The 20,740-nt window shown below is 21.6% G+C and overlaps 2 protein-coding genes across 3 annotated transcripts; one reads left to right on the top strand and one right to left on the bottom strand.

Moving 5' to 3' along the window:
• Nucleotides 1-659: 659 nt before the first annotated feature.
• Nucleotides 660-8,519, bottom strand: LOC122504593 (putative tyrosine-protein kinase Wsck). The gene is made up of 4 exons (XM_043615770.1): nt 7,933-8,519; nt 7,480-7,640; nt 3,758-5,502; nt 660-1,141 (listed from the first exon to the last, which is right to left on the bottom strand). Exons 1-4 carry the CDS (start codon nt 8,118-8,120, stop codon nt 1,073-1,075), a joined length of 2,163 nt encoding a protein of 720 aa, XP_043471705.1. The 5' UTR covers nt 8,121-8,519; the 3' UTR covers nt 660-1,072.
• Nucleotides 8,520-11,176: 2,657 nt separating this feature from the next.
• Nucleotides 11,177-19,960, top strand: LOC122504598 (acidic mammalian chitinase-like). Of its 2 annotated transcripts, XM_043615779.1 has the most exons (7): nt 11,177-11,418; nt 11,623-11,774; nt 11,874-11,937; nt 13,111-13,381; nt 15,819-16,209; nt 16,774-17,066; nt 19,649-19,960. In XM_043615779.1, the coding sequence occupies exons 2-7, from the start codon at nt 11,766-11,768 to the stop codon at nt 19,794-19,796; spliced, it is 1,176 nt and encodes a 391-aa protein (XP_043471714.1). In that variant the 5' UTR covers nt 11,177-11,418; nt 11,623-11,765; the 3' UTR covers nt 19,797-19,960. The 2 variants fall into 2 exon arrangements, with proteins under 2 accessions (XP_043471714.1, XP_043471715.1); XM_043615780.1 differs by lacking the exon at nt 11,623-11,774 and having other exon boundaries at nt 11,190-11,418.
• The last annotated feature ends 780 nt before the right edge of the window (nt 19,961-20,740 follow it).

Raw genomic sequence — 20,740 nt, 5'->3', positions numbered from 1 at the left:
AAAAATACGTTTTTATCGTTAATTTAATATGGGAGATTTTTCGAAAAATACAGTCGAGTTTCTTATATTATTATTTTTTTTTTTACTTTTTAAATGCACTTTGAATGATATTTTTCATTTCCTTGAGAGATTTTTCAATTATCAATATTTTTTTTTTAAATTAAAAGAAACGAAAAATTACTTCGAAATACATGAAATATTTTGTGACCAATTTCTTTTTCTTACATATAAAAATTGAGAGTAAAAATCGACATATTCTGATGATATTAATTATATTAATCTATCACTCTTTTGTTATAAATTTGTCCTTTGAATTCAATTCAAAATTAATACTAAAAAACTATAAAACTAAGAACACAAGAGTTAAAAATTCCAAACGAAATTTTCCAATGAGTCTGACTTCAGTCAATTGAGAATATTTATTAAATATTCAAAATTCAAAAAAATTAAAATGTTAGTTTTAAAAACTAAAAGAAAAGAAAATTTTGAATAATTAAATTAATAAAAATTAAAAAGAAGAAAATTTAAAAATTTTCTAAACTAAGAAAAGAAAAACTAAAAGTTAAAAAAGGAAAATTATAAATTTTAAAAACTAAGAGAAAGAAAATTTAAAAATTTTAAGTTAAAATAAAATAATTTAAAACAAATGTTAAATATGCACTATTTCTAAGAAATGTGTTTTCTTTTAGAGTCTAAAATAATCTTTGAAAGTAAACAATAGATATAAATTTTAATTTATAAAATAATAAAGTATTTTTTTTTTGTAGATTAGAAAAAAAAAATTATTGTCGATTAATATCGACAGAGTGAATCTCACTTTTTTCTTAAGTCTATTAAATATGGACGGATATAAATTTCATAAAAAAGATTCTTGATTACCTGTAAAATGAATGATATACGAAAATATGAAAGCGGAGTATATCGAATCAGATCTAAAATCTCATCAGCAATGATTTTTTTTGTTTAAAATACATTTGGTAACTCCTTACTTTTTTTTTTGCGCGCGTGGATAAAATACTTGATATTTTTGTTTGCTTATTTTGCCATTAATTAAAATGACATCTTGTTTATTCTAATTAAGCTCCAGGTCAGGTAAATAAGGCTCGGTGACTGTTGTAATCGGGCAGAGACTCAATGTATCCTGAAAGAAGAGAAAAATAAGAATTTTTTGCCGAAAAAAAGTAAGAAAGTAATTTGTAAATAAAAAAGTAATTTATAAATGAAAAAATAATTTAGAAATTAAAAATCAGTTTATAAATAAAAGAAAACTATGTTGGTGAAGTTCATAACGTTTATAATCAACGATTTAGAAGAAACAAAATTTTTCCATTCAAATATTTTTTTACTGTATTTTTTATTTTATTTCTTAATTAATATTGTAAACAATTTGTGTTCTTTTCTTGTTTGAAAAATATCTAAACCAAAAATATTATTATTTTTGGGTAAAAAGTATTTTTTTCACCAATTTTCAAAAAATCTTTAAGTTGAAAGCTTCTGAAATTTAATTTTACTAAAAATTGTTTAAATCAATTATTTTTAATATTTCGAGAAAATTCTTTAAGAAAAACAGAAAGTGTAGTTAAAATTGTATAAAATACACGAAATTTTGATGATTCGAAAATTATTCATTTTAATTAATTTCAAAAATTCCAAAAAATTACTGACAAGTTACTAATTTAAAAAAAATTTAATCTAGATTTTCAAATTTATTAAGAATTTTTAATTAAAATTATTTAAAATTCATATCTTAACAAATTTCAATTTGAAACCTTATGAAATTGAATAACTTTCAATAATAAATTGTTTTCTAGAATTTTTAATTAAAATTTTTTTCTAAATCAATTATTTTCAGTAATTTCTGGAAAGTTTTTTGAGAATCCAATTATTCAAAAAAGAAAAAAAAGTTAATTTAAAATACAACTTAAAATTCAATTTTTTTCAATTCAATTTCACAAAATTTCGAATATTTAACAATTTTTCAAGTAATTTTTTTTTATTTTAGCTAATTTCAAAAGACTTTATTTGAAAGTTTTTAAAAAACTGAATTGTTCAGAATTTTTAAATTTAAATATTTCCTAAAATTTCTACTGCAACTCTCCCAAAATTCAAATTTTAGAAGTTTTTATTAAAATTTGTCTCTAAATAAATTATTTTTAATAATTTTAAGAAAGTTTATTGAAAATTAAATTATTTTCCAAAATTTTTAACTTAAATTATTTTCTAATGCCATTATTTTTAGTACCTAATTTTAAGAAAATTTTGTGAGAATTTAATTATTTAAAAAATGAAAATTTCATTCAAAATAAATCTAAAATTAAATTATTTTCAATTCAATTTTACAAAATATCGAGTATTTTAAAATTTTTCAATCAATTTTAGACAAATTTTAACTATTTTCAAAAAGATTTTATTTGCAACTTTTTGAAAAACTAAATTATTCAAAATTTTGAACTTGAATTCTCACCGAAAATTTCTACTGCAACTCATCCAAAATTCAATTTTCTGAATTTCGAATTAAAATTGTTCTCTAAATTAGTTATTTTAAATAATTTTCAGAAAGCTCTTCAAGAATTAAATTATTAAATTATAAAAATTAATTTTTTTAAAGTTATTAATAAGAATTATTTTTAATATTTAACCAAAAATATTGAAAACAATTGATTTTTAAAAAATCTCTCAAAAATTGTAATTGAGTTTTGTCTAAAAAAAAATTCTAAAAATATGCTTTTTTAAAAAATATTTTAATAAAATGTAATAAAACTAATTTTTAATATAAATCTTTATTTTCAAATTTTGAGAATTCAATTTTTTTTTAAATTTTTAAATAAAATTTTTCTCTTTATTAAATTATTTCGAATAATTTTCAAAAAGTTCTTCGATTCAATCATTTAATTATAACAATTTAATTTTTTTAAAGTTATTAATAAATATTATTTTCAATATTTAACCAAAAATATTGAAAACATTTGATTTTTAAAAAATAAAAATAAAAAATTAATTTTTTTATAAATATTTATAATAATTTTTGTAAGATGATTGATTTTTCAATTACGTACAATTGAAAAATTTCCATGTAACTGAAATTTAGTGTAATCTTTCAAAAGAAATTGAATTTTCGGAAAATTTTTAAAAATAAAGTTTTTTAAGGAATTTTATTTGCCAATTTTGAAAAAATATCAAAAATTGTATAATTGAGTTTTAAAAAGAAATTCTAAAAATTGCTTTTCCTTAAAATATTTTAATAAAATTCTATGAAACTATTTTTTATTAATTTTCATTTTCAAATTTTGAGAATTCAATCATTTTCAAAATTTGCAAATTAAAATTCTTCAAAAAATTGATTTTAAAAAATAGTTATTGATACACAAAAAAATTACTTATTTTCATAAAAATTTTACAAAACTTTAATTATTTAAAAATTGTATTAATTAAATATTTGTAAATTCAATTATTTCGAAAAAAAATATTTAAAAGTAATTTTTTTATCAAATTATTCAAACATAATTTTTTAATAAAATGATTCAAAAATAATTTTTATATGCAATTTTATCTTCAAAAATCAAAATAAGCATCTGCAGTTTATACCAAAATGGTGGTATCTTTTTGCTGTATGTGAAAGAAAAGTCGAAATAGTCGCATTTTTTGAAAATGAGTAAAAAAGTCGCATTTTTTTCAAAAGTAGACAAAAAAAGTCAAAAATCATTTTACCCGAGACCTTCAAACCTTGTAAACTTTCACCCCCGCCGAAAAAACTTACCAATCGAACTAATTCATCAAAAGTCGGTCGCTCATGATCATCGACACTCCAACAAGAGAGCATAACTTCATAAACAGGATCGGGAGTGTCTCTCAATTGTTCGAGTCTCACTCCTTTCTCAAGAGCCTCCTCGACATCACTATCGAGCTGAAGATTCGAATAAGGAGTCCCTCCCATACTCAGCATCTCCCACAAAAGTACACCAAAAGCCCAAACAACACCAGCCTGATGTTTCTTTTGATTACTGAAACATTCAATAGCCGTCCATCGTGCATACTTAAAATCCTCCAATGCATATTTTCCAATTCCATGACCCATTACTTTCGGCGTCCAATCACTCGATATTCCAACACTCCTAGCGCACAATTGATTATGAATAATTTTATTATTCTCCAAATGTCTCAATGCCCCCGCAATTGCCGATCCAATTTTCAATATTTTCTCCGAGGGAAAAATCTCCCCCGATCGCGATGCAAGAAGTTTATTCTTCAGCGTCTGCGATGGCATTTCCATGGCAATAAACAATGTATCGGACGTTTCACAAGTGCCAATGAGACCGGCGAGGAATTTCATTGAACCGGCTTTTATGCAAATATCCAATTCGCGAAGCATTTGTCGTTTCTCCGATTTTTTGAGTGAAGTGTCGGAAATTTTGTGAACACTCGACGATATTGTAATTCCGTCTTTCTGCACCTGACCCCAGTGAATTGTACCAAATCGACTACGTCGAAGGGGCACGTTGTCGAAATTGAGAAAATTTCTCGGTATCGTCCAGATTTTGCTCTTCAAGTCCTGATAGTGATTTGCCTGTTCGGGCACGTCCTCGGGAATATAGGCCATATTATCGACTTCGTAGAGTGGACCCTGTAGGGTTAGTTCCTGTTGTTCGGGTAATTTATGCATTCGGCCCTGTCGATGTTTTCGCTTTAGGACAAAATACATGACGATTGAGATCAATAGCAGTGAGCTGAGAATTACTATCGCTATCCAGAGGATAATTGCGGTTATATTCACTGGCGATTGTGTGAATTTTCGACGATCGTGAAAACTCTTTGTCAAATCGGAATAACTGTATTGAACGCTGTCACGATTTCTCGAGACGATGACCAATCCAATTTGCGGTGTTACATCGACATCGAGAGGTGCATTAAAGTAGCCACCGATTGTGTTCCCATCGCCAATGGTGAATTTTGAGTAGCGAGGGAAATCGAAATCGTCAAATTCAGCGGTGACGTAGTAGCCGAGATCGTCTTCTTTATTCACTGTTTGCTCGTAACTTGGATAGGCGATATCGTTTCCTGTTGGAGGGAAAATTCCCGGTTGAACGACGACGATTTGATAGAATGTTATGGGTCCGTTTTCACTAAAGCCGCGTGTTAATTCGATTAGCATTGTTTTGCCTTTTTTCTCAATTAATCGAGGTGTTTCGGGTTTATTGGGTGGACCGATTAGAGTGCGATCGGTGTTGAATACTGGATCGCTGAATCCATTTAAATTGTGTGCGACGACGGAAATATTGTATTCGGTTCCTGGTTGAAGACCTTGGAATATGGTTGTGTTTGAATAGCCACCTTCGACTTTGATTTCAATCGGTGGCAATGGATTTGAGGCGAAAGTTTTTATTACCTCGGCTCTTAGGGTGTAGGAGGTCAAATTGCCATTTGGATTGTCAGGTGGTTGCCAAGTCACTTTTAAAGCACCCGGTCTGTCGTGATAGATGTCTATTCTCCTCGGTGGACTCGGACCTAAAGAAAAATTTAGCTTTAGAGACTTTATTTTAATATTTTTAAATTAATTATTATGAAACTTGAAGAAAATGATCTTCATCCAGAGTGTCTACTATTTTCGTTCAACAAAATTGAATATATTGCGAAGAAATTTTAATTATTTTTAATAGAATGTAAAGAAATTTCAATTATTTCAAAAATTTCCAATTATTTGTTTATAAAAATTCAATTATCTTGAAACAACAGAATTGAAAAATTTCAAAAATCTTATTTTTCAGAGTTTTAAAAAAAACTTTGCGAAAATTCAATTTTATTAAAAAATTTTAAGTGTGTATCTTTTTTTAAATTAACTAATAAAAATTTTAATTATTAATCTTCGAACTAAGAAACATGAATACAGTAGAATGTAATTCTTTATAAAATTCAATTATTTATCAATTATTAAATTAAAATACTTTGAAAATTCGATTTGTTAAAAAGTTTTTAATGAAATACTTTAACAAATTTAATTATTTTCAGTTGAATTTCACAAAATTTCTATTAATTAGATCATTTTTTAAAAATTTATTTACATACTACATTTATTTATTTATTTTTTACTATATTTATTGAGAATTTTCAAATTCATTTGTTTACAATTCAATTTTACGAAATTTCAATTCTACTAGAATTCAATTTTTTAAAAACAAAAATAAATAATAATTTATTGAATAATTGAATGTTTCTTAAAATTGAATTCTCATACAGAATTTTATGAAAAAATTTTTAAATAATTGAATTCTTTAGACGAATTTTAATAAAATTTTTAAGAATAATTACATTTTTCGAGAAATTTGATTAAAATTGTATTAAAAATAATTGAAATTCTGCTATGAGTTTTATTATTTTTAAAAATAATTGAATCCCTAAGAATTAAAATTTTTTGAACATAATTGAATTTCTGCAATAATTTGTAACAAGAAATCAAATATTTTTTTTTAATGGTAAAATACTTCACAGAAATTCAATTATTTTCTAATACTTTAAACAAAGTCTTGTTAAAAATTCAATTTTTTCTATGAATAATTGAATTTTTCATAGAAATTGAATCATTTTCATAAATAATAAATTTTTTCAATTTTAATTTGTTTCTACGAATAACATTTTTAAAATTACATAATTGAATTTGAAATATTTTCATAAAGAATTTTATCAACAAATTTTTAAAAACTTGAATTCTTTTGACGAATTCTAATAATTTCTGGAAAATTTTTGTTATTTATGAAAGTAATTAAATAATTGTGTAAAATTTTATCAAAAATTTTTTTTAATAATTGAATTCTTTTGGAAAATTGGTGAAAATAATTGAAATTTTGCCAAGAATTTTATTAAAATTTTTAGAAATAATTAATTTTCGGAAAAGAGTTTTATTATTTATAAAGATAATTGAAATTTTGAAGAGAACTTTTCTTAAATTTTGAACATAATCTAAAATTTTAACTGAAATTCATTTTTAAATCAATTTTTATTAGAAAATTCTACGAAATATACATATATAAATAATTGAAATTTTACAATGAGTTTTATTAATTTTGAAAATAATTAAATACCTAAAAAGAATTTTATTATTTATGAAAATAATTGAATTTTTTGTAAAAAAATTTTACTATTTATGAAAATAATGGAATTGTTGCGAAGAAATTTTTAAAAACTTTGTATATAATTGAATTCCTGTGAAATTTTTATTATTTATGAAAATAATTAAATGTTTCCGCAGAATTTGATTAAAATTTTATTTTTAGTCATTTGAAAAGAAATTATTGCCCAAAAATAGAAAAATTTGAAGGTTTTGTATTTAGATTTCAAGAATAAACACAAATTCAAGTTTTTTTGAAAAGAAGTTGAAGAAAGTTGCTTTTTTGAAAAATATTCCAGAAAAGTTTCGAAAATCGAACTATGCGAGGCCTGTACGGTTAAATAAATAGAATAAAATATTCTTGACAGTGAATAAAATACCTTTTCGACCGGTTGCATAAATACTAATTGCATTAAAAGATCCGCACATATTCGTGTCATTATTTGCACTCAAACATGGCATTGTGCAATTTTCCGATAATCCACTTTTTCCGAATGTGCTGCCACAATAGCATTTTTGACCAGCCATTAAACCGGCGAACCTGCAAGAATTTCTCCTTTTCAATTAAAAAAAATAGAAAGCACTTAACTAATGAACTACATAATTAAATTTCGTGCGATCAATATACTCAAAATTTAAATACTACATTTTTTTCCTTTTCAACGATAAAAACTCGTTAAATTCCGTTTAAGAAATTTTAAATAAGTAAATAATGAAAATAAATTTCTATAAAACAAAATTCCGCAAGAATTAAAAAACAAAACTAAAAGAAAAATTCATACTTATCTGTCCATGAAAAGAAAAAGAAACTATTTTTTGTTATCAAAACTCACATGAAATAATGAGATCGACATTCCTCGATGCAACCTTCAGGTGATCCAAAATCTTTCGAACTTTCCACATTTAATTCAGGATTATTTGCTGAACTTTTGTAACATCCGAGATATTCTAAACCAAATAGAACATCAACTCCAAAAATGATAATGAACCATATCGCAAACATATTGATTTTTCTTTTCATCCTTTTTTTTCTTTTTGACGTAAAATATTCACTCGCGTTTGATATTGAAAAGAATTATCGAGAAATGCAGCATGTTTTTCCGAGGAGAACAATGAAGTCTGAGTCAGCTATCAAATAGCTAACATAACAGAATAACATTATAAAAACATGATGCATTCATACCACGATTCATACACAAATTTTTGAGGTTAGATTCCAATTTCTTTTAATTGGATATATTCCTTCTTTAATAACAGTATTTTTGATATTTTCCACTGTGAGCACTTGTAATTGTCCTTTTATTACTGCATTCAATTGTTAAAAATATAAATACTTGCATGTAAACGAATTAAAATTAAACCTTGACATATTTTCTTTTTGAAAAAGTATTGTTTGACAAGTTTAACAACACTCTTCAGGGTGCGGTTGTGTATTTTCATTTGTTTGGGAAATTACCGCACGGGAATTATGGGAAGGAGAATATTACCGGGAATACCCGTTCGGCGCGAAAATTCAAATTCAAAATATTTTCTATCGACATTATTAATTAGTCTATTGTTTATTAACATTAAAATTTTATTCATATCTCCGTATATCATAATTCTAAGAAGTATTATATTAATTTTATTGCAATAACAAATTAATATAAAAATATTCCAAGGAAAATTGTTACATTAGATAAATTTTTTTCATAGTTATAAAAAATTAAAATAATAATTATTAAATTACGAAATGTATGTTAGTAATAAGTTTTTTTCTTTTTTCTACAAAAATTTCTCTTAAAAAAATAATTTTGTTCATAGGGAAAAAAATTTAAATAATTAAATCCTTAAATATACTTAATTAATAAATTATAAATAAACAATAATAATTATTAATAATAAATTTCAGAAATTAGGAACATAATTAATTAACTACAACAAATAAAATGCTATAAAAATTAAATTTAAAAAAAAATGAAATAATTGTTTTTAAAATTAAAACACTAAAAGATAATTAATTGACATTTATAATAATTGTAAAAAAAATTTATATTTGGAAAAATACTATGATTGTTAAAAACAATTGAAACAATTGTTTGTAATTATTAATTAATTAATTAAAAAGTTGAAAATTTATCATCATGAAAAAATAATTAATTGACAATTAATAATGATAATAATTGGCAAATAAATTTTTTTTAAATTCTAAGAAGTTGTATAATTGTAAAAAAAAATATAATTGTTAAAAACAATTGAAACAACTGTTTTTAATTGTGAAAAATTGAAAATTTAATATCATCACACAAAAATAATTAATTGATAATTAACAATTATAATAAAGTTGAAATAAATTTTTTTAACTGTCATAAATTATATAATTGTCAAAAATAATATCATTGATAAAACAATTTAAATAATTGTTTAAATTATACAAAATTAAAAATTTAATATCAATCACTGAGATATAATTAATTAACAGTTAAAATAATTATTAATGAATAAATAATTGTTATTACGTAAGTTTATATTTACTGCAAAATATAATATAATTGTTAAAAACAACTGAAATAATTATTTTTTATTGTAAAAAATCGAAAATTCAATTTCAGCACTAAAAGATGATTAATTAAACATTCGAATATAATTGTAAAATAAATTTTTATAATTGTAAAAAATAATGTAATTGTTATAAGTAATGTAATTGTGAAAAATAAAATATTAAAAGTGTTAAAACTAACGTAATTGTTAAAAACAATTGAAATAATTGTTTAAATTTTAAAAACATTGAAAACTTAATTTGTTTACTGAAAAATAACGAACTGACAATTAAAATAAGAAAATAATTTTTCATAACGCGGTGCAAAAAAGGGCACTTTTTTGCACCTTGTTATAAAAAATATCGTTCGTAACTAGTGCTAGCAGTTGCCAATTTTTGAACGAGCACTTTTTTTGGAACAAACTGTAGGCGAAGCTTCGCTTCGCCTACAGTTTGTTCCAAAAAAAGAGCTCATTCAAAAATTGACAACTTCTCGCACTCGTTACGAAATATACTATTTTGTAATGTAAAACAAGATAAACTTTATTGTTAAAAACAATTAAAATAATTCTTTAAATTGTAAATAATTGAAAATTTAATTTCGTCAGTAAAAAATAATTTATTTTTAATTACAATAATTGCAAAATTAATTTGGATAATTGTAAAAAACAATATAATTGTTAAAATTTAAAGTCAATTGAAATAATTGTTTTTAATTGCAAAAATCAAAAATTTAATTTCATCATTAAAAGAATAATTAATTTTCAATTACTATAATTGCAAAATTAATTTTTATAGTTGTAAATAATATTATAATTGCGTTCAAACAATTGAAAACTAAAATAAAAAATAAAAATAAAATAAAAACAATTCAAAAATGGTATTAATTCTAAAAAAATTTAAAAAAATTAATATCATCGTAAAAATCATAATTAATTGACAATTAAAATAATTGTAAAACAAATTTTTACAATTATAAATCAATAATTATTAATTCAATATCTGACAAGACCTGCTTTTCATAATAAATAAGCGAGGATTATCAAATGATTCATTTTTAAAAATTCAAAGAAAAAAATTATTAAAAAAAAACAATGATTGTTTCTTTTAATTTACGACATTGTCACTTCCAAGTAAGATATCTCTAAAATTATTTTAAAAAAATTGAATATCATAATTTGTCAAATATACAAAAAATAAACTATTTTTCACACTAATTTTTCGATAACTCGTAAACTCGTAAACAAAAATAAATTATTTTTTATATATTCATTATTAATTCGCATTATTTACATAAATAGTACAAACAGAGGAAAATGTAGGCAAAATTATTATCCACTGATAGCCATTAATGTCCGTACATTTAAGATAAAGTTAAACATTACTTTGATATTGTTATCTTTACAAGTAAAATGAACAATTTATTTTTTCAGCATCGACACTTTAATAAAAATTTTTACCTATTTTTTTGTTTTCTTTTTTTTTCTTACATACAATAAACACTATTTTACGTCATAGACTCTTAAAAGTTTATATTATTTGCATTTAAAAAGAAAATGTACACGCAATTTTTGTATAAGTGTCCTTATTTCTTTGCGGTAATTATTGATAAAACGTGTATTTAATCGAATGTTAATTTCAAATGTTTCCTTATATGCGTCTCAAAATATTGTTTTTCGTTATATAGATTGCTACCTTGACAGTACTATATATATAAAAGACTTCTCTTCATTCTTTTAATTAGTTCACTATATTGTTAACCGCATTATAGAAGTGCAGTTGTAACAATTTTTATCTCGAGGTATTCTTCAATGATATTTAATAAATAATAATAAAATTTAATCAAGATTCAAATTTACGAAAAATCGTTTAAATAACATTTCCTACTTTTATATTTTAAAGAATTAAAAAAAAACAATTTTAATAATTTTCCTTATTAATAAGCAAAATTTACATTATGAAAAATTCTCCTCTTTTTCATTTTCTACGTTTCATTTATATATAGAGGAGAGAAAAAAAAATCTGCAGAGAAAACTTGTAGTGCATCAACAGACTTCAAACTATTCAATAAATTGTGCAATTAACGAAAAAATTATTTATTATCTGCAAAATTGTTATAGAATATTTTGTATATTATAACAAATTAACATGTCATTGGTGATTGTACTTTAAGTTTGAATATTTATACGATAAATTAAAATATGATAATTATTTACGATACCAAGTAATAATAATGTCGGAATTTTTTTTTAATAGATGCGTCAATTAATACTGGTGATTGCAACTTGTTTAACTTATGCTGTCATAATTAGTGGACAAAGTAAGGAAATGATAAAATATTAATTTAGAATTAGTAATAATATTAATAATAATCATAATAATTTGTTTATTTTCTATTTATTTATTTACTTACGGGACAAGCCCTTTCGTAATATTAGTAATAATCTAATAATAAAAGAATAATAATAAAATAAAACCTCTCCTTCCCGAATACAAAAAAAAAAAATTAATAAAAATAATAAACATAATAAAAACAATAAAAAATAATAATTATAATAAAAAAAAAATTAAAATAAAAGAAAGAACAATAATTTTGACAATGATAATAATAATCAGATGAAGAAATATCAATCATCCAAGTCAAGAAAATGACTCGAAACTGTTTTTACATTTCGATTTTTCAATTCTCTATTGTAGAACGCAAAAAAATATTTAAATTTTAGATAAATTAAAATTAAATTGATTTAACTTCTGAAAATTGAGTGTGTTTCATTTTTGTCGGCATGAGTTTGATAATTAATTTTTCTAATTGCTATTATGTATTATTTTTTACTTAAGAAATAAATTCATTACAAAAGATGAATAATAATACACTGGAAAAAATTCTTTGATTCAAATAACCAATTACTTGTGTTTTAAATAAATAAATAAACAAATAAATATTTTATTTATTTATTACTATAAATCTTTATGTTCAAATAAATGTTTACTTGAATCAAATAATTTTTATATTTAAATCAAATAAATTTGATTTGCGTCAAATAAATTGTATTTGAACCAATTATTTCAATATTTGAAGCAAATATCATTTAATTAATTAAAATAAAAATTATTTTATTCAAGTAAATATTTGTTTGATAGACAAGTAATTCGTTATTTGAATCAAATAATTTTTTTTTTCAATGCAAAAAGTTTAAGAAATAATTATGTTTAAAAAATAAGTTAATTAATTAATTAAGTTTGAAAAATAATTATAATAACAATAACAACAAAATAAATAAATTATTTAAATGAGCAAGTATAAAAAAATAAAAAAAATAAAAAAATAAAATATTTATTTTAAATTAATAATATAATTATAAATACAGCAAAAATACTAATTTATAATTCAACTAAATTGAATTTAATTTGATATAATAAAATTCAATAAGACTAGAGTTTTGTCAAATAATTAAGTTAATTAATACCTAATAAATAAGCTTTAATTTTACAGAAAGAGTTGTTTGTTATTATGCAAGTTGGGCAACGTATCGTAAAGATGAAGGAAAATATGATATTGCAAAAATAAACCCATCACTTTGTTCACATCTAATTTATTCATTCATTGGACTTAATAATGATGGTACGATTAAAATTCTCGATGCATGGATCGATGTGAGGCAAAATGGATTTAAAAATTTTAATGCTCTTCGCAATAAGAGTCCGTCAACTAAAACATTAGCTGCAATCGGAGGTTGGGCCGAAGGCTCAGAAAAATTCTCCAAGTGAGTATTTTTTTAATAATAGAAAAAGATTTTTTTTTCAATTTTCAACATACATAATATTAAAATTATACCGAAACTTTAGTTATCATAAGCTTCAAAATCCTTGGCAGATGCAAATTATTTTCCTTTTTTTAATAAAAAATACTAGAAAATTGTTAATTGTTAAAAAATTTTTGATTAAGAATTATGAAATATATCCATTTTATGCATAATTTTTATTTCTCAATAACAAATTCATTCTTTTCTTTTGGAAAAAAAACACCCGTTTCTTAATATTTTTGTATAAAATTCTCAATTTTCATAAGAAAATAATTTGCATCAATTCTATTTCTTAATTGCAATTTTTTAAAATAAAATTCAACGTTTTTAAAAAATAAAGAAAACAAATGTTTATAAATTATATTTGTCAAATAGAAAATTTAATTGAAAAAGAAACTGAAATTTTTTTTGAATTTTTAGAAAATAAAGGAAAAAATTTTCTGTTAAATTTATTTACGAATATCTTTAGTTGTAAAATTATTCGAAAATAATAATTTCTTTTTCAAATATTTTAACGACGGTGAAGTTTACAACATTTATTATCAACTATTGCAAGAAATAAAATATTTTTCTTGACAAAAACAATAAAATATTTTGTTCAAAAATTTATCTATTTCAAATTAATGATAAAAAAATTCACGAGAGTTTTTTTTTGCAAAAATATGTAAAAACTTTGAATAGAAAACATTTTTTCTTCTAAATCGTTGATTATTATAATTATAAACGTTGTGAACTTCACCAACGTACATTTTAAATATTTAACCTCTAAGAAGAATTTTATTATTTTTTAATATAATTGAATCCTTGTGAAAAATATTATTATTTATGAAAATAATTGAATTATTGCGAGGAAATTAATTGAATTAAGTGAAATTTTTGAAAATAATTGAAATTTTGCCAAGAATTTTATTAAAATTTTTGAATTTTAAAAAACAATTTTTTTGAACATAATTTTGAACATAATTGAAATTTTGACGAAAATTATTAATAATTTTTAAACATAATTGAATTTTTGCAAAGAATTTTTTTTACTTTTAAAGATAATTGAAATTTAGACAAGAATTTTTAAAAATTTTTAAACATAATTAAATGTTTACATAGAATTTTATTAAAATTTTTTTTTTTTAATAATTGAAATTTTGCCAAGAATTTTATTAAAATTTTTCGAGAAATGAAAATGATTAAATTCCTGTAAAATTTTATTATTTCTGAAAATATTTGAATTATTGAGAAGAATGAATGCGTACAATTTTATTAAAATTGTTTTGGGTAATTTGATTAAAATAGTAGATATTGAAAATCATTGAAATGAGGAAAATTTTTGGAAAGTAATTAAAATTTTCACAAGAATTTTATTAAAAAAATTTTTTTTTTATAAAAGTTTTGAAAATAATTGAATTTTAAAGAAGAATTTTTTTATTTTTAAAGATAATAACTGGGATTTTGTCGAGATTTTTTTGTAATTTTTAAACAAAATTGAATTTTGTGATAAGAATTTTATTACTTTGGAAAATAATTGAATTTCCGCAATTATTTGTAATTTCTTCAAAATTCAATTTTTTTTAGTGTTTTTAACTAAAATTAAAATTCTAATAAAATTCATTCAACATTAAAATTTTATAAAATTTCAAATTGAAACAGTTTGAACTTAATTTATTTATGAAAATTGTAAACGCAACTCTTTTAAAATTGAATTAATTTTGAAATATTTAAGTAAAATTATTCATTAAATAATTTATTTATTTTATGATAGTTGTTCAAGATTTAAGTTATTTAAAAAGAAATTTTTTTTAGAAATTGAAAAAATTGAAGGTTTTGTGTTAGAATTTGTGGTAATTTCATAGTTTCTAAGGCAAACGGAAAGGAGACCAAAATTCAGAATTTTCTTATGAATTCTAAAAATTTAATTTTTTTCAGTAAAAAATTCCTAATTTTTCCTTGAATTTCCTGTGTCAGAATATATGATTATTATAATTAAAATAATATTAAAACTATATATTCCAATTCATATTTTATTTTTATAAAAAAAAAATTTGTATACAAAATTTTTACGTACTATTATTTTAAAAATCGCTAATTTTATTTAAAAAAGTGAGTGAAATAATGATTATATCGCTCGGTCAGTTTTATAATAATTTAAATACAAAAGTAAATTATTTATTGAATAATTAAATGTTTTTTTAAATTTTAGTTCCTATAAAGAATTTTATTAACAAATTTTTAAATAATTGAATTCTTTTGACGAATTTTAATAAAATTTTTTATAGAATAGTTACATTTTTCAAGGAATTTGATTAATATTATTAATTACTATTATTAATATTAAAATATTATTACCTAATAAATAAATATTATAAATAATATTATTATTAAATTATGTCTAAAAATTTCTTTTCAGTGTAGTAAGTAATCCAGGATTAAGAGCAAAATTCATCAACGAAGCTGTGAAATTTTTAAAAACTTACGGATTCAATGGTCTTGACTTAGATTGGGAATATCCAGGCCAACGACCAGGATCAAGACCAACTGATAAGGATAATTTTTCCCTCTTGGTGAAAGAACTTAAGGAGAGATTTAGTCGCGAGGGCCTAATTTTATCAGCAGCCGTGAATCCTACTCCATATACAGCTGGATTGTCTTATAATATTCGTGAAATTTCCAAACATCTTGATTTCATTAATTTAATGACATACGATTATCATGGAACTAACAATGACAAACGAGTTGGACACAATGCACCACTTTTTGCATCGCCACAAGAAACTCCCGATGAAAAACAATTGAATTGTGTGAGTATATTTTCATTGTTAAAAATTATAATCTGGATGGGACTTTCCTATACAGTGGAAAATATTCCAAGTAGTATTGTATATTTGAAAAAATACACATACAATATAACTTCCAATTCGTAGGAAAATGGGTCACTATAATATAATCGAATCTTCAAAAATCTTATCGAAACTGTTATAGAAATGTAAATTTTTTTTTTTTTTTTTTTGAAAATTGGAGTTTAATGGAAACTGTCATTAGGGTTTATTTATAATACTCATTTACACACGGAGAAAAATATAAAGTAACTTTTACTACTTTTATAGTAAAAAATTTCCAGTAAAGCATTTCTGGTAATTTTTACTACTTTTGGAGTAAATTTTGCTACTTTTGAAGTAAATTTTACTAATTTTTACAAATATTTACTTTAAACGTAGCAAAATTTACTCCAAAAGTAGTAAAAATTACCAGAAATGCTTTACTGGAAATTTTTTACTATAAAAGTAGTAAAAGTTACTTTATATTTTTCTCCGTGCAGTGAAACCTGTCGGAATCGATTTTTTAATTTTTTTTTTTCTTTTAAGGATGCCTCTGTGAAATATTGGATATCGCAAGGTGCACCACGAGAGAAAATTAATCTTGGAACTGCATTTTATGGAAGATCATTTACCCTGGCCAATCCAAATCTACATAAAAGAGGATCACCAGCAACTGGTCCTGGAAAAGAGGGACGTTTGACTGGTGCAGCTGGAACTTTAGGCTACTATGAGGTCTGTGAAAATACTGACAAGAAAGGATGGAAAGTCGAATACGATGCAGAGCAGCACGTGGTCTATGCTTTTCAGGGAAATCAAATTGTCGGATATGACGATGTCAAGTAAGATCTATTCTTTTTCTCTAAGAAAATAATAATTCCAAATATTGTCTCACTAAATTTTTTTACTAAAATAATACAAAATAATTTTTTACCATTTACATAGTAAAACCAGGCTTGGCACTCATCTACTAAAATCTATTATTTACTCCTTTTTTAGCATTATAGGTACTATTTGGATACTTTTTTTAAATTTATGACACTAAAACCAACTTTTTTCTATTTTTCTTTTTTCAAAATTTAAACTGCTTTAAAATTTAAATTCGCTAATAGTTGAAGTAAAATAATTATTAATTAATTATTAATAAATATTCTTCTTAGAAACAATTCGAAAATTTTTTTAAAAGAATTCAATTATTTTCACAAATAATTAAATCCTTCGCTGAAATTCAATTATTATTTTCACAAATAATTAAATCCTTCGCTCAAATTCAAGTATTTTAAAAATCTACAATTTTAATAAAATTTCTCAAAAGAATTCAATTAATTAAAAAAAATTAGTAAAATAGTTCGCAAAATTTAATATCTTGAATAATAAAATTTTCACAGGAATTCAATTATGTGAAATATAATTTAAATAAATACAAATATAATAATAATAATAATATAAATATAATTTAAATAAAATTTTTGAAAGAAATCAATTATTTAAAATATTTAGGTACATAAAATAATGTCTAAGAAATTATTATTATTTTCAAAACTTTTGATAACATTTGTTTATAAGCATTAAATTATTTTTATAAATAATTAAATTCATTGCAAGAATTTAATTAAATTTTTAATACAGTTTTAATTAAATTATTCCAAGTAATTTAATTATTATTTTAAATTTTCATAAAATTCTTTAAACAAATTCAATTATTTACCAAAATTTTAATAAAATCCTTCGCAAGAATTCAAATTATTTTTACAAAATAAAAAAATTTATCACAGGAATTCAATTATTTAAATAAATTTACTGTAATGCGTTGCAAGAATTCAATTATTTTCATAAAAAGAAAATATTTTTCACAGGAATTCAATTATTTAAATAAATTTACTAAAATTCGTTGCAAGGATTCAATTATTTTCATAAATAATAAAATTCTTCACAGAAATTCAATTATTTAAAAAAATTTACTGATTTTCTTTGCAAGAATTCAATTGTTTTCATAAATAAAAAATTTTTTTCACAGCAATTCAATTATTTAAATAAATTTACTGACATTCGTAGCAAGAATTCAATTATTTTCATAAAAAATACAATTCTTCACAGAAATTAAATTATTTATAAAAATTTACTGACATTCGTTGCAAGAATTCAATTATTTTTATAAATATTAAAATTCTTTGCAGAAATTCAATTATTTTTAATACAATATTTTAAATAAACTACTCGAAAAATGTAATTATTTCCAAAAATTTTATTAAAATTTTTAGAAAAATATCAATTATTTACATAATTTTGATAACATTATTTATAAGTATTCAATTCTATCAATTAATTATTTTTGTATTTAAATAATTGAATTCTTGTAAAAATTTCTAAAACAAGAATTAATTGAAAATTGAATTTTAGTTAAAATTTTAGATTATAATTTAATGTTAAATGCGTTATAGTACTTATGAATTTTTATATAAATATAGGTAAATTTAAAAACCCTTTACATTAAAATTATCAAAAATTTTAATTCCTGTGAAAAAATAAGTAAGTATTTATGTATTTATTGAACAAAAATTATTCAAGTATGAATAATTTTATTTTGAAAATTATGAAAAAAATTAGTTTCTAGAAAAATTTTAATTTCAATTTCTTGAATATAGTTAATTTGAAGTAAAAATTAAAAATATTTATTTAAATTTCTAATTAATTGGAAGTTTTTTCAAATGTAATTAAAATAAATTTTATATTTAGAAAAATATTTATTTTTACTTTTAAAAGTTATTTGGAAATATAATCGAATTTTTGAAGAATTCTAACTAAAAGTTTGGAAAATAATTGAATTTCATAAAAATTTTAAATTCAAGTTATGACAAGGTTAAGAAAAAAAGTGAATATTTTTTATGAAAATCAGGGGAAATACAGAATCAAATTATTTTACCAATTTTTGTAAATTGATTAAAATGTATTTTTCAGTCGTCAAATTTAATTTTTCGATAGCTACTTTTTTTTACTACTTTTTTCACTCTTAAAACTACTATTTGACACTTTTTAAAAATTAATTATTGAGTGCAAAGCTTGTAAAAACCTAAAGAAATTAAAAACATTTCTGATTATTTTTTGTCGATAACTTTTAATTTTTTAAACTTCCCTGTTTTTTTAAAATAAATTTTACTTAAATAAATAAATTTTAAAATCTTTTAAGTAAATTTTAGAAAAAACATTAGTAAAATTCAAGAAATATTAGAAAAAAAAACAATAAAATATTTTCGTATAAAAATGGTCAAAAATTGCAGATTAGTTTAGATTATACATTGTGAGCATTAAAAGTTACTCAAAATTTTTTTCTTCCTATATATTATAATTGAAAAGCGGAAAATTTGTGACAATTAAAAAATATCATCGCATAAAAAATTGTTAACGAATTAAAAATTATTTTTAGTTCCATTAAGGAGAAAGCACAATACGTGAAGAATAATAATCTCGGTGGTGCAATGATCTGGAGCATGGACACAGATGATTTCAATGGAAACTGTAATGGAGGCAAGAATCCTCTACTCAATGCTTTAAATAAAGTCCTAAGGAATTAAACCGCTATTTTCATATTCATATATATATTTATCTTCATTTGCCTTTTCTTCAGTATTCAAATACATCATTTTCATAAAATTCACGTGTTCATTTGAAAATAAGAAAAAAATCCTTTTCAGCAAAAAATTTGTACTTATAAATAAATTTTAAGTAACTAATTAAATGAGTTTTGTTTAAATTAATTAGTAATAAAAATTCCGTCATTCATTTAAATCCGTATTTTGGATATTATATCTAAAAATCCAAAAATAATAGAAATAATCTAAAATATTGATAGAAAGGACAATTTTTAACCTTTTTGTTTTAATTTTATTTTTAGTCACATTATGACGTAAATTTAAAAATTACACACAAAAAATATAAGGACTTTAAATAAATTAATTACGTTTAAATGTACATATAATAAAAGAACTTGAAGATTATGTAATTGTTATAATAAAAAAAATATCAAACTGAATTAACTTTGATAATTTTTCATTACACTTTTTGAGATTGAATCTAATCGTAATAATAAATCTATAATAGTTTTAAGTACCTTGGCCTTGGGTGTAAGTGTGAATTTAGCCGAAATTAAGTTAGTCACGATTGAATTTTTCATTGTCAGGTGATATTTCGTGTCATTAATTATATTGTCGCATATAAAAAAAGAGATGAAAATTAATTTAATGTATAAATTCGAATTTAATTACAAAATAGAAAAAAATCTTTATATACAAGTAAATATAAATATTCATGAAGATATAATATAGTCATCAATTGGAATTATAATTATAGTCACTTTTATTTTCAAAAAAAGTATTAGTGCCTTCGTTCAAGCTTAAGAATTAAAATTCAATGAATCTTTGCTGTTCTAATTTAATTTCAATTTAACGTTTACTGAGCTGTTTACAAAAATACTCTATAAATTGAACGATTCCAAAATTAGAAAATTTTAAAATTAAAT

Source organism: Leptopilina heterotoma, unplaced genomic scaffold, assembly GCF_015476425.1.
Source record: "Leptopilina heterotoma isolate Lh14 unplaced genomic scaffold, ASM1547642v1 Lhet_305, whole genome shotgun sequence".
Classification (NCBI taxonomy): domain Eukaryota; kingdom Metazoa; phylum Arthropoda; class Insecta; order Hymenoptera; family Figitidae; genus Leptopilina; species Leptopilina heterotoma.
The sequence above is the reverse complement of the archived record's forward strand: the minus strand, read 5'-3'. Positions and strand labels throughout refer to the sequence as shown.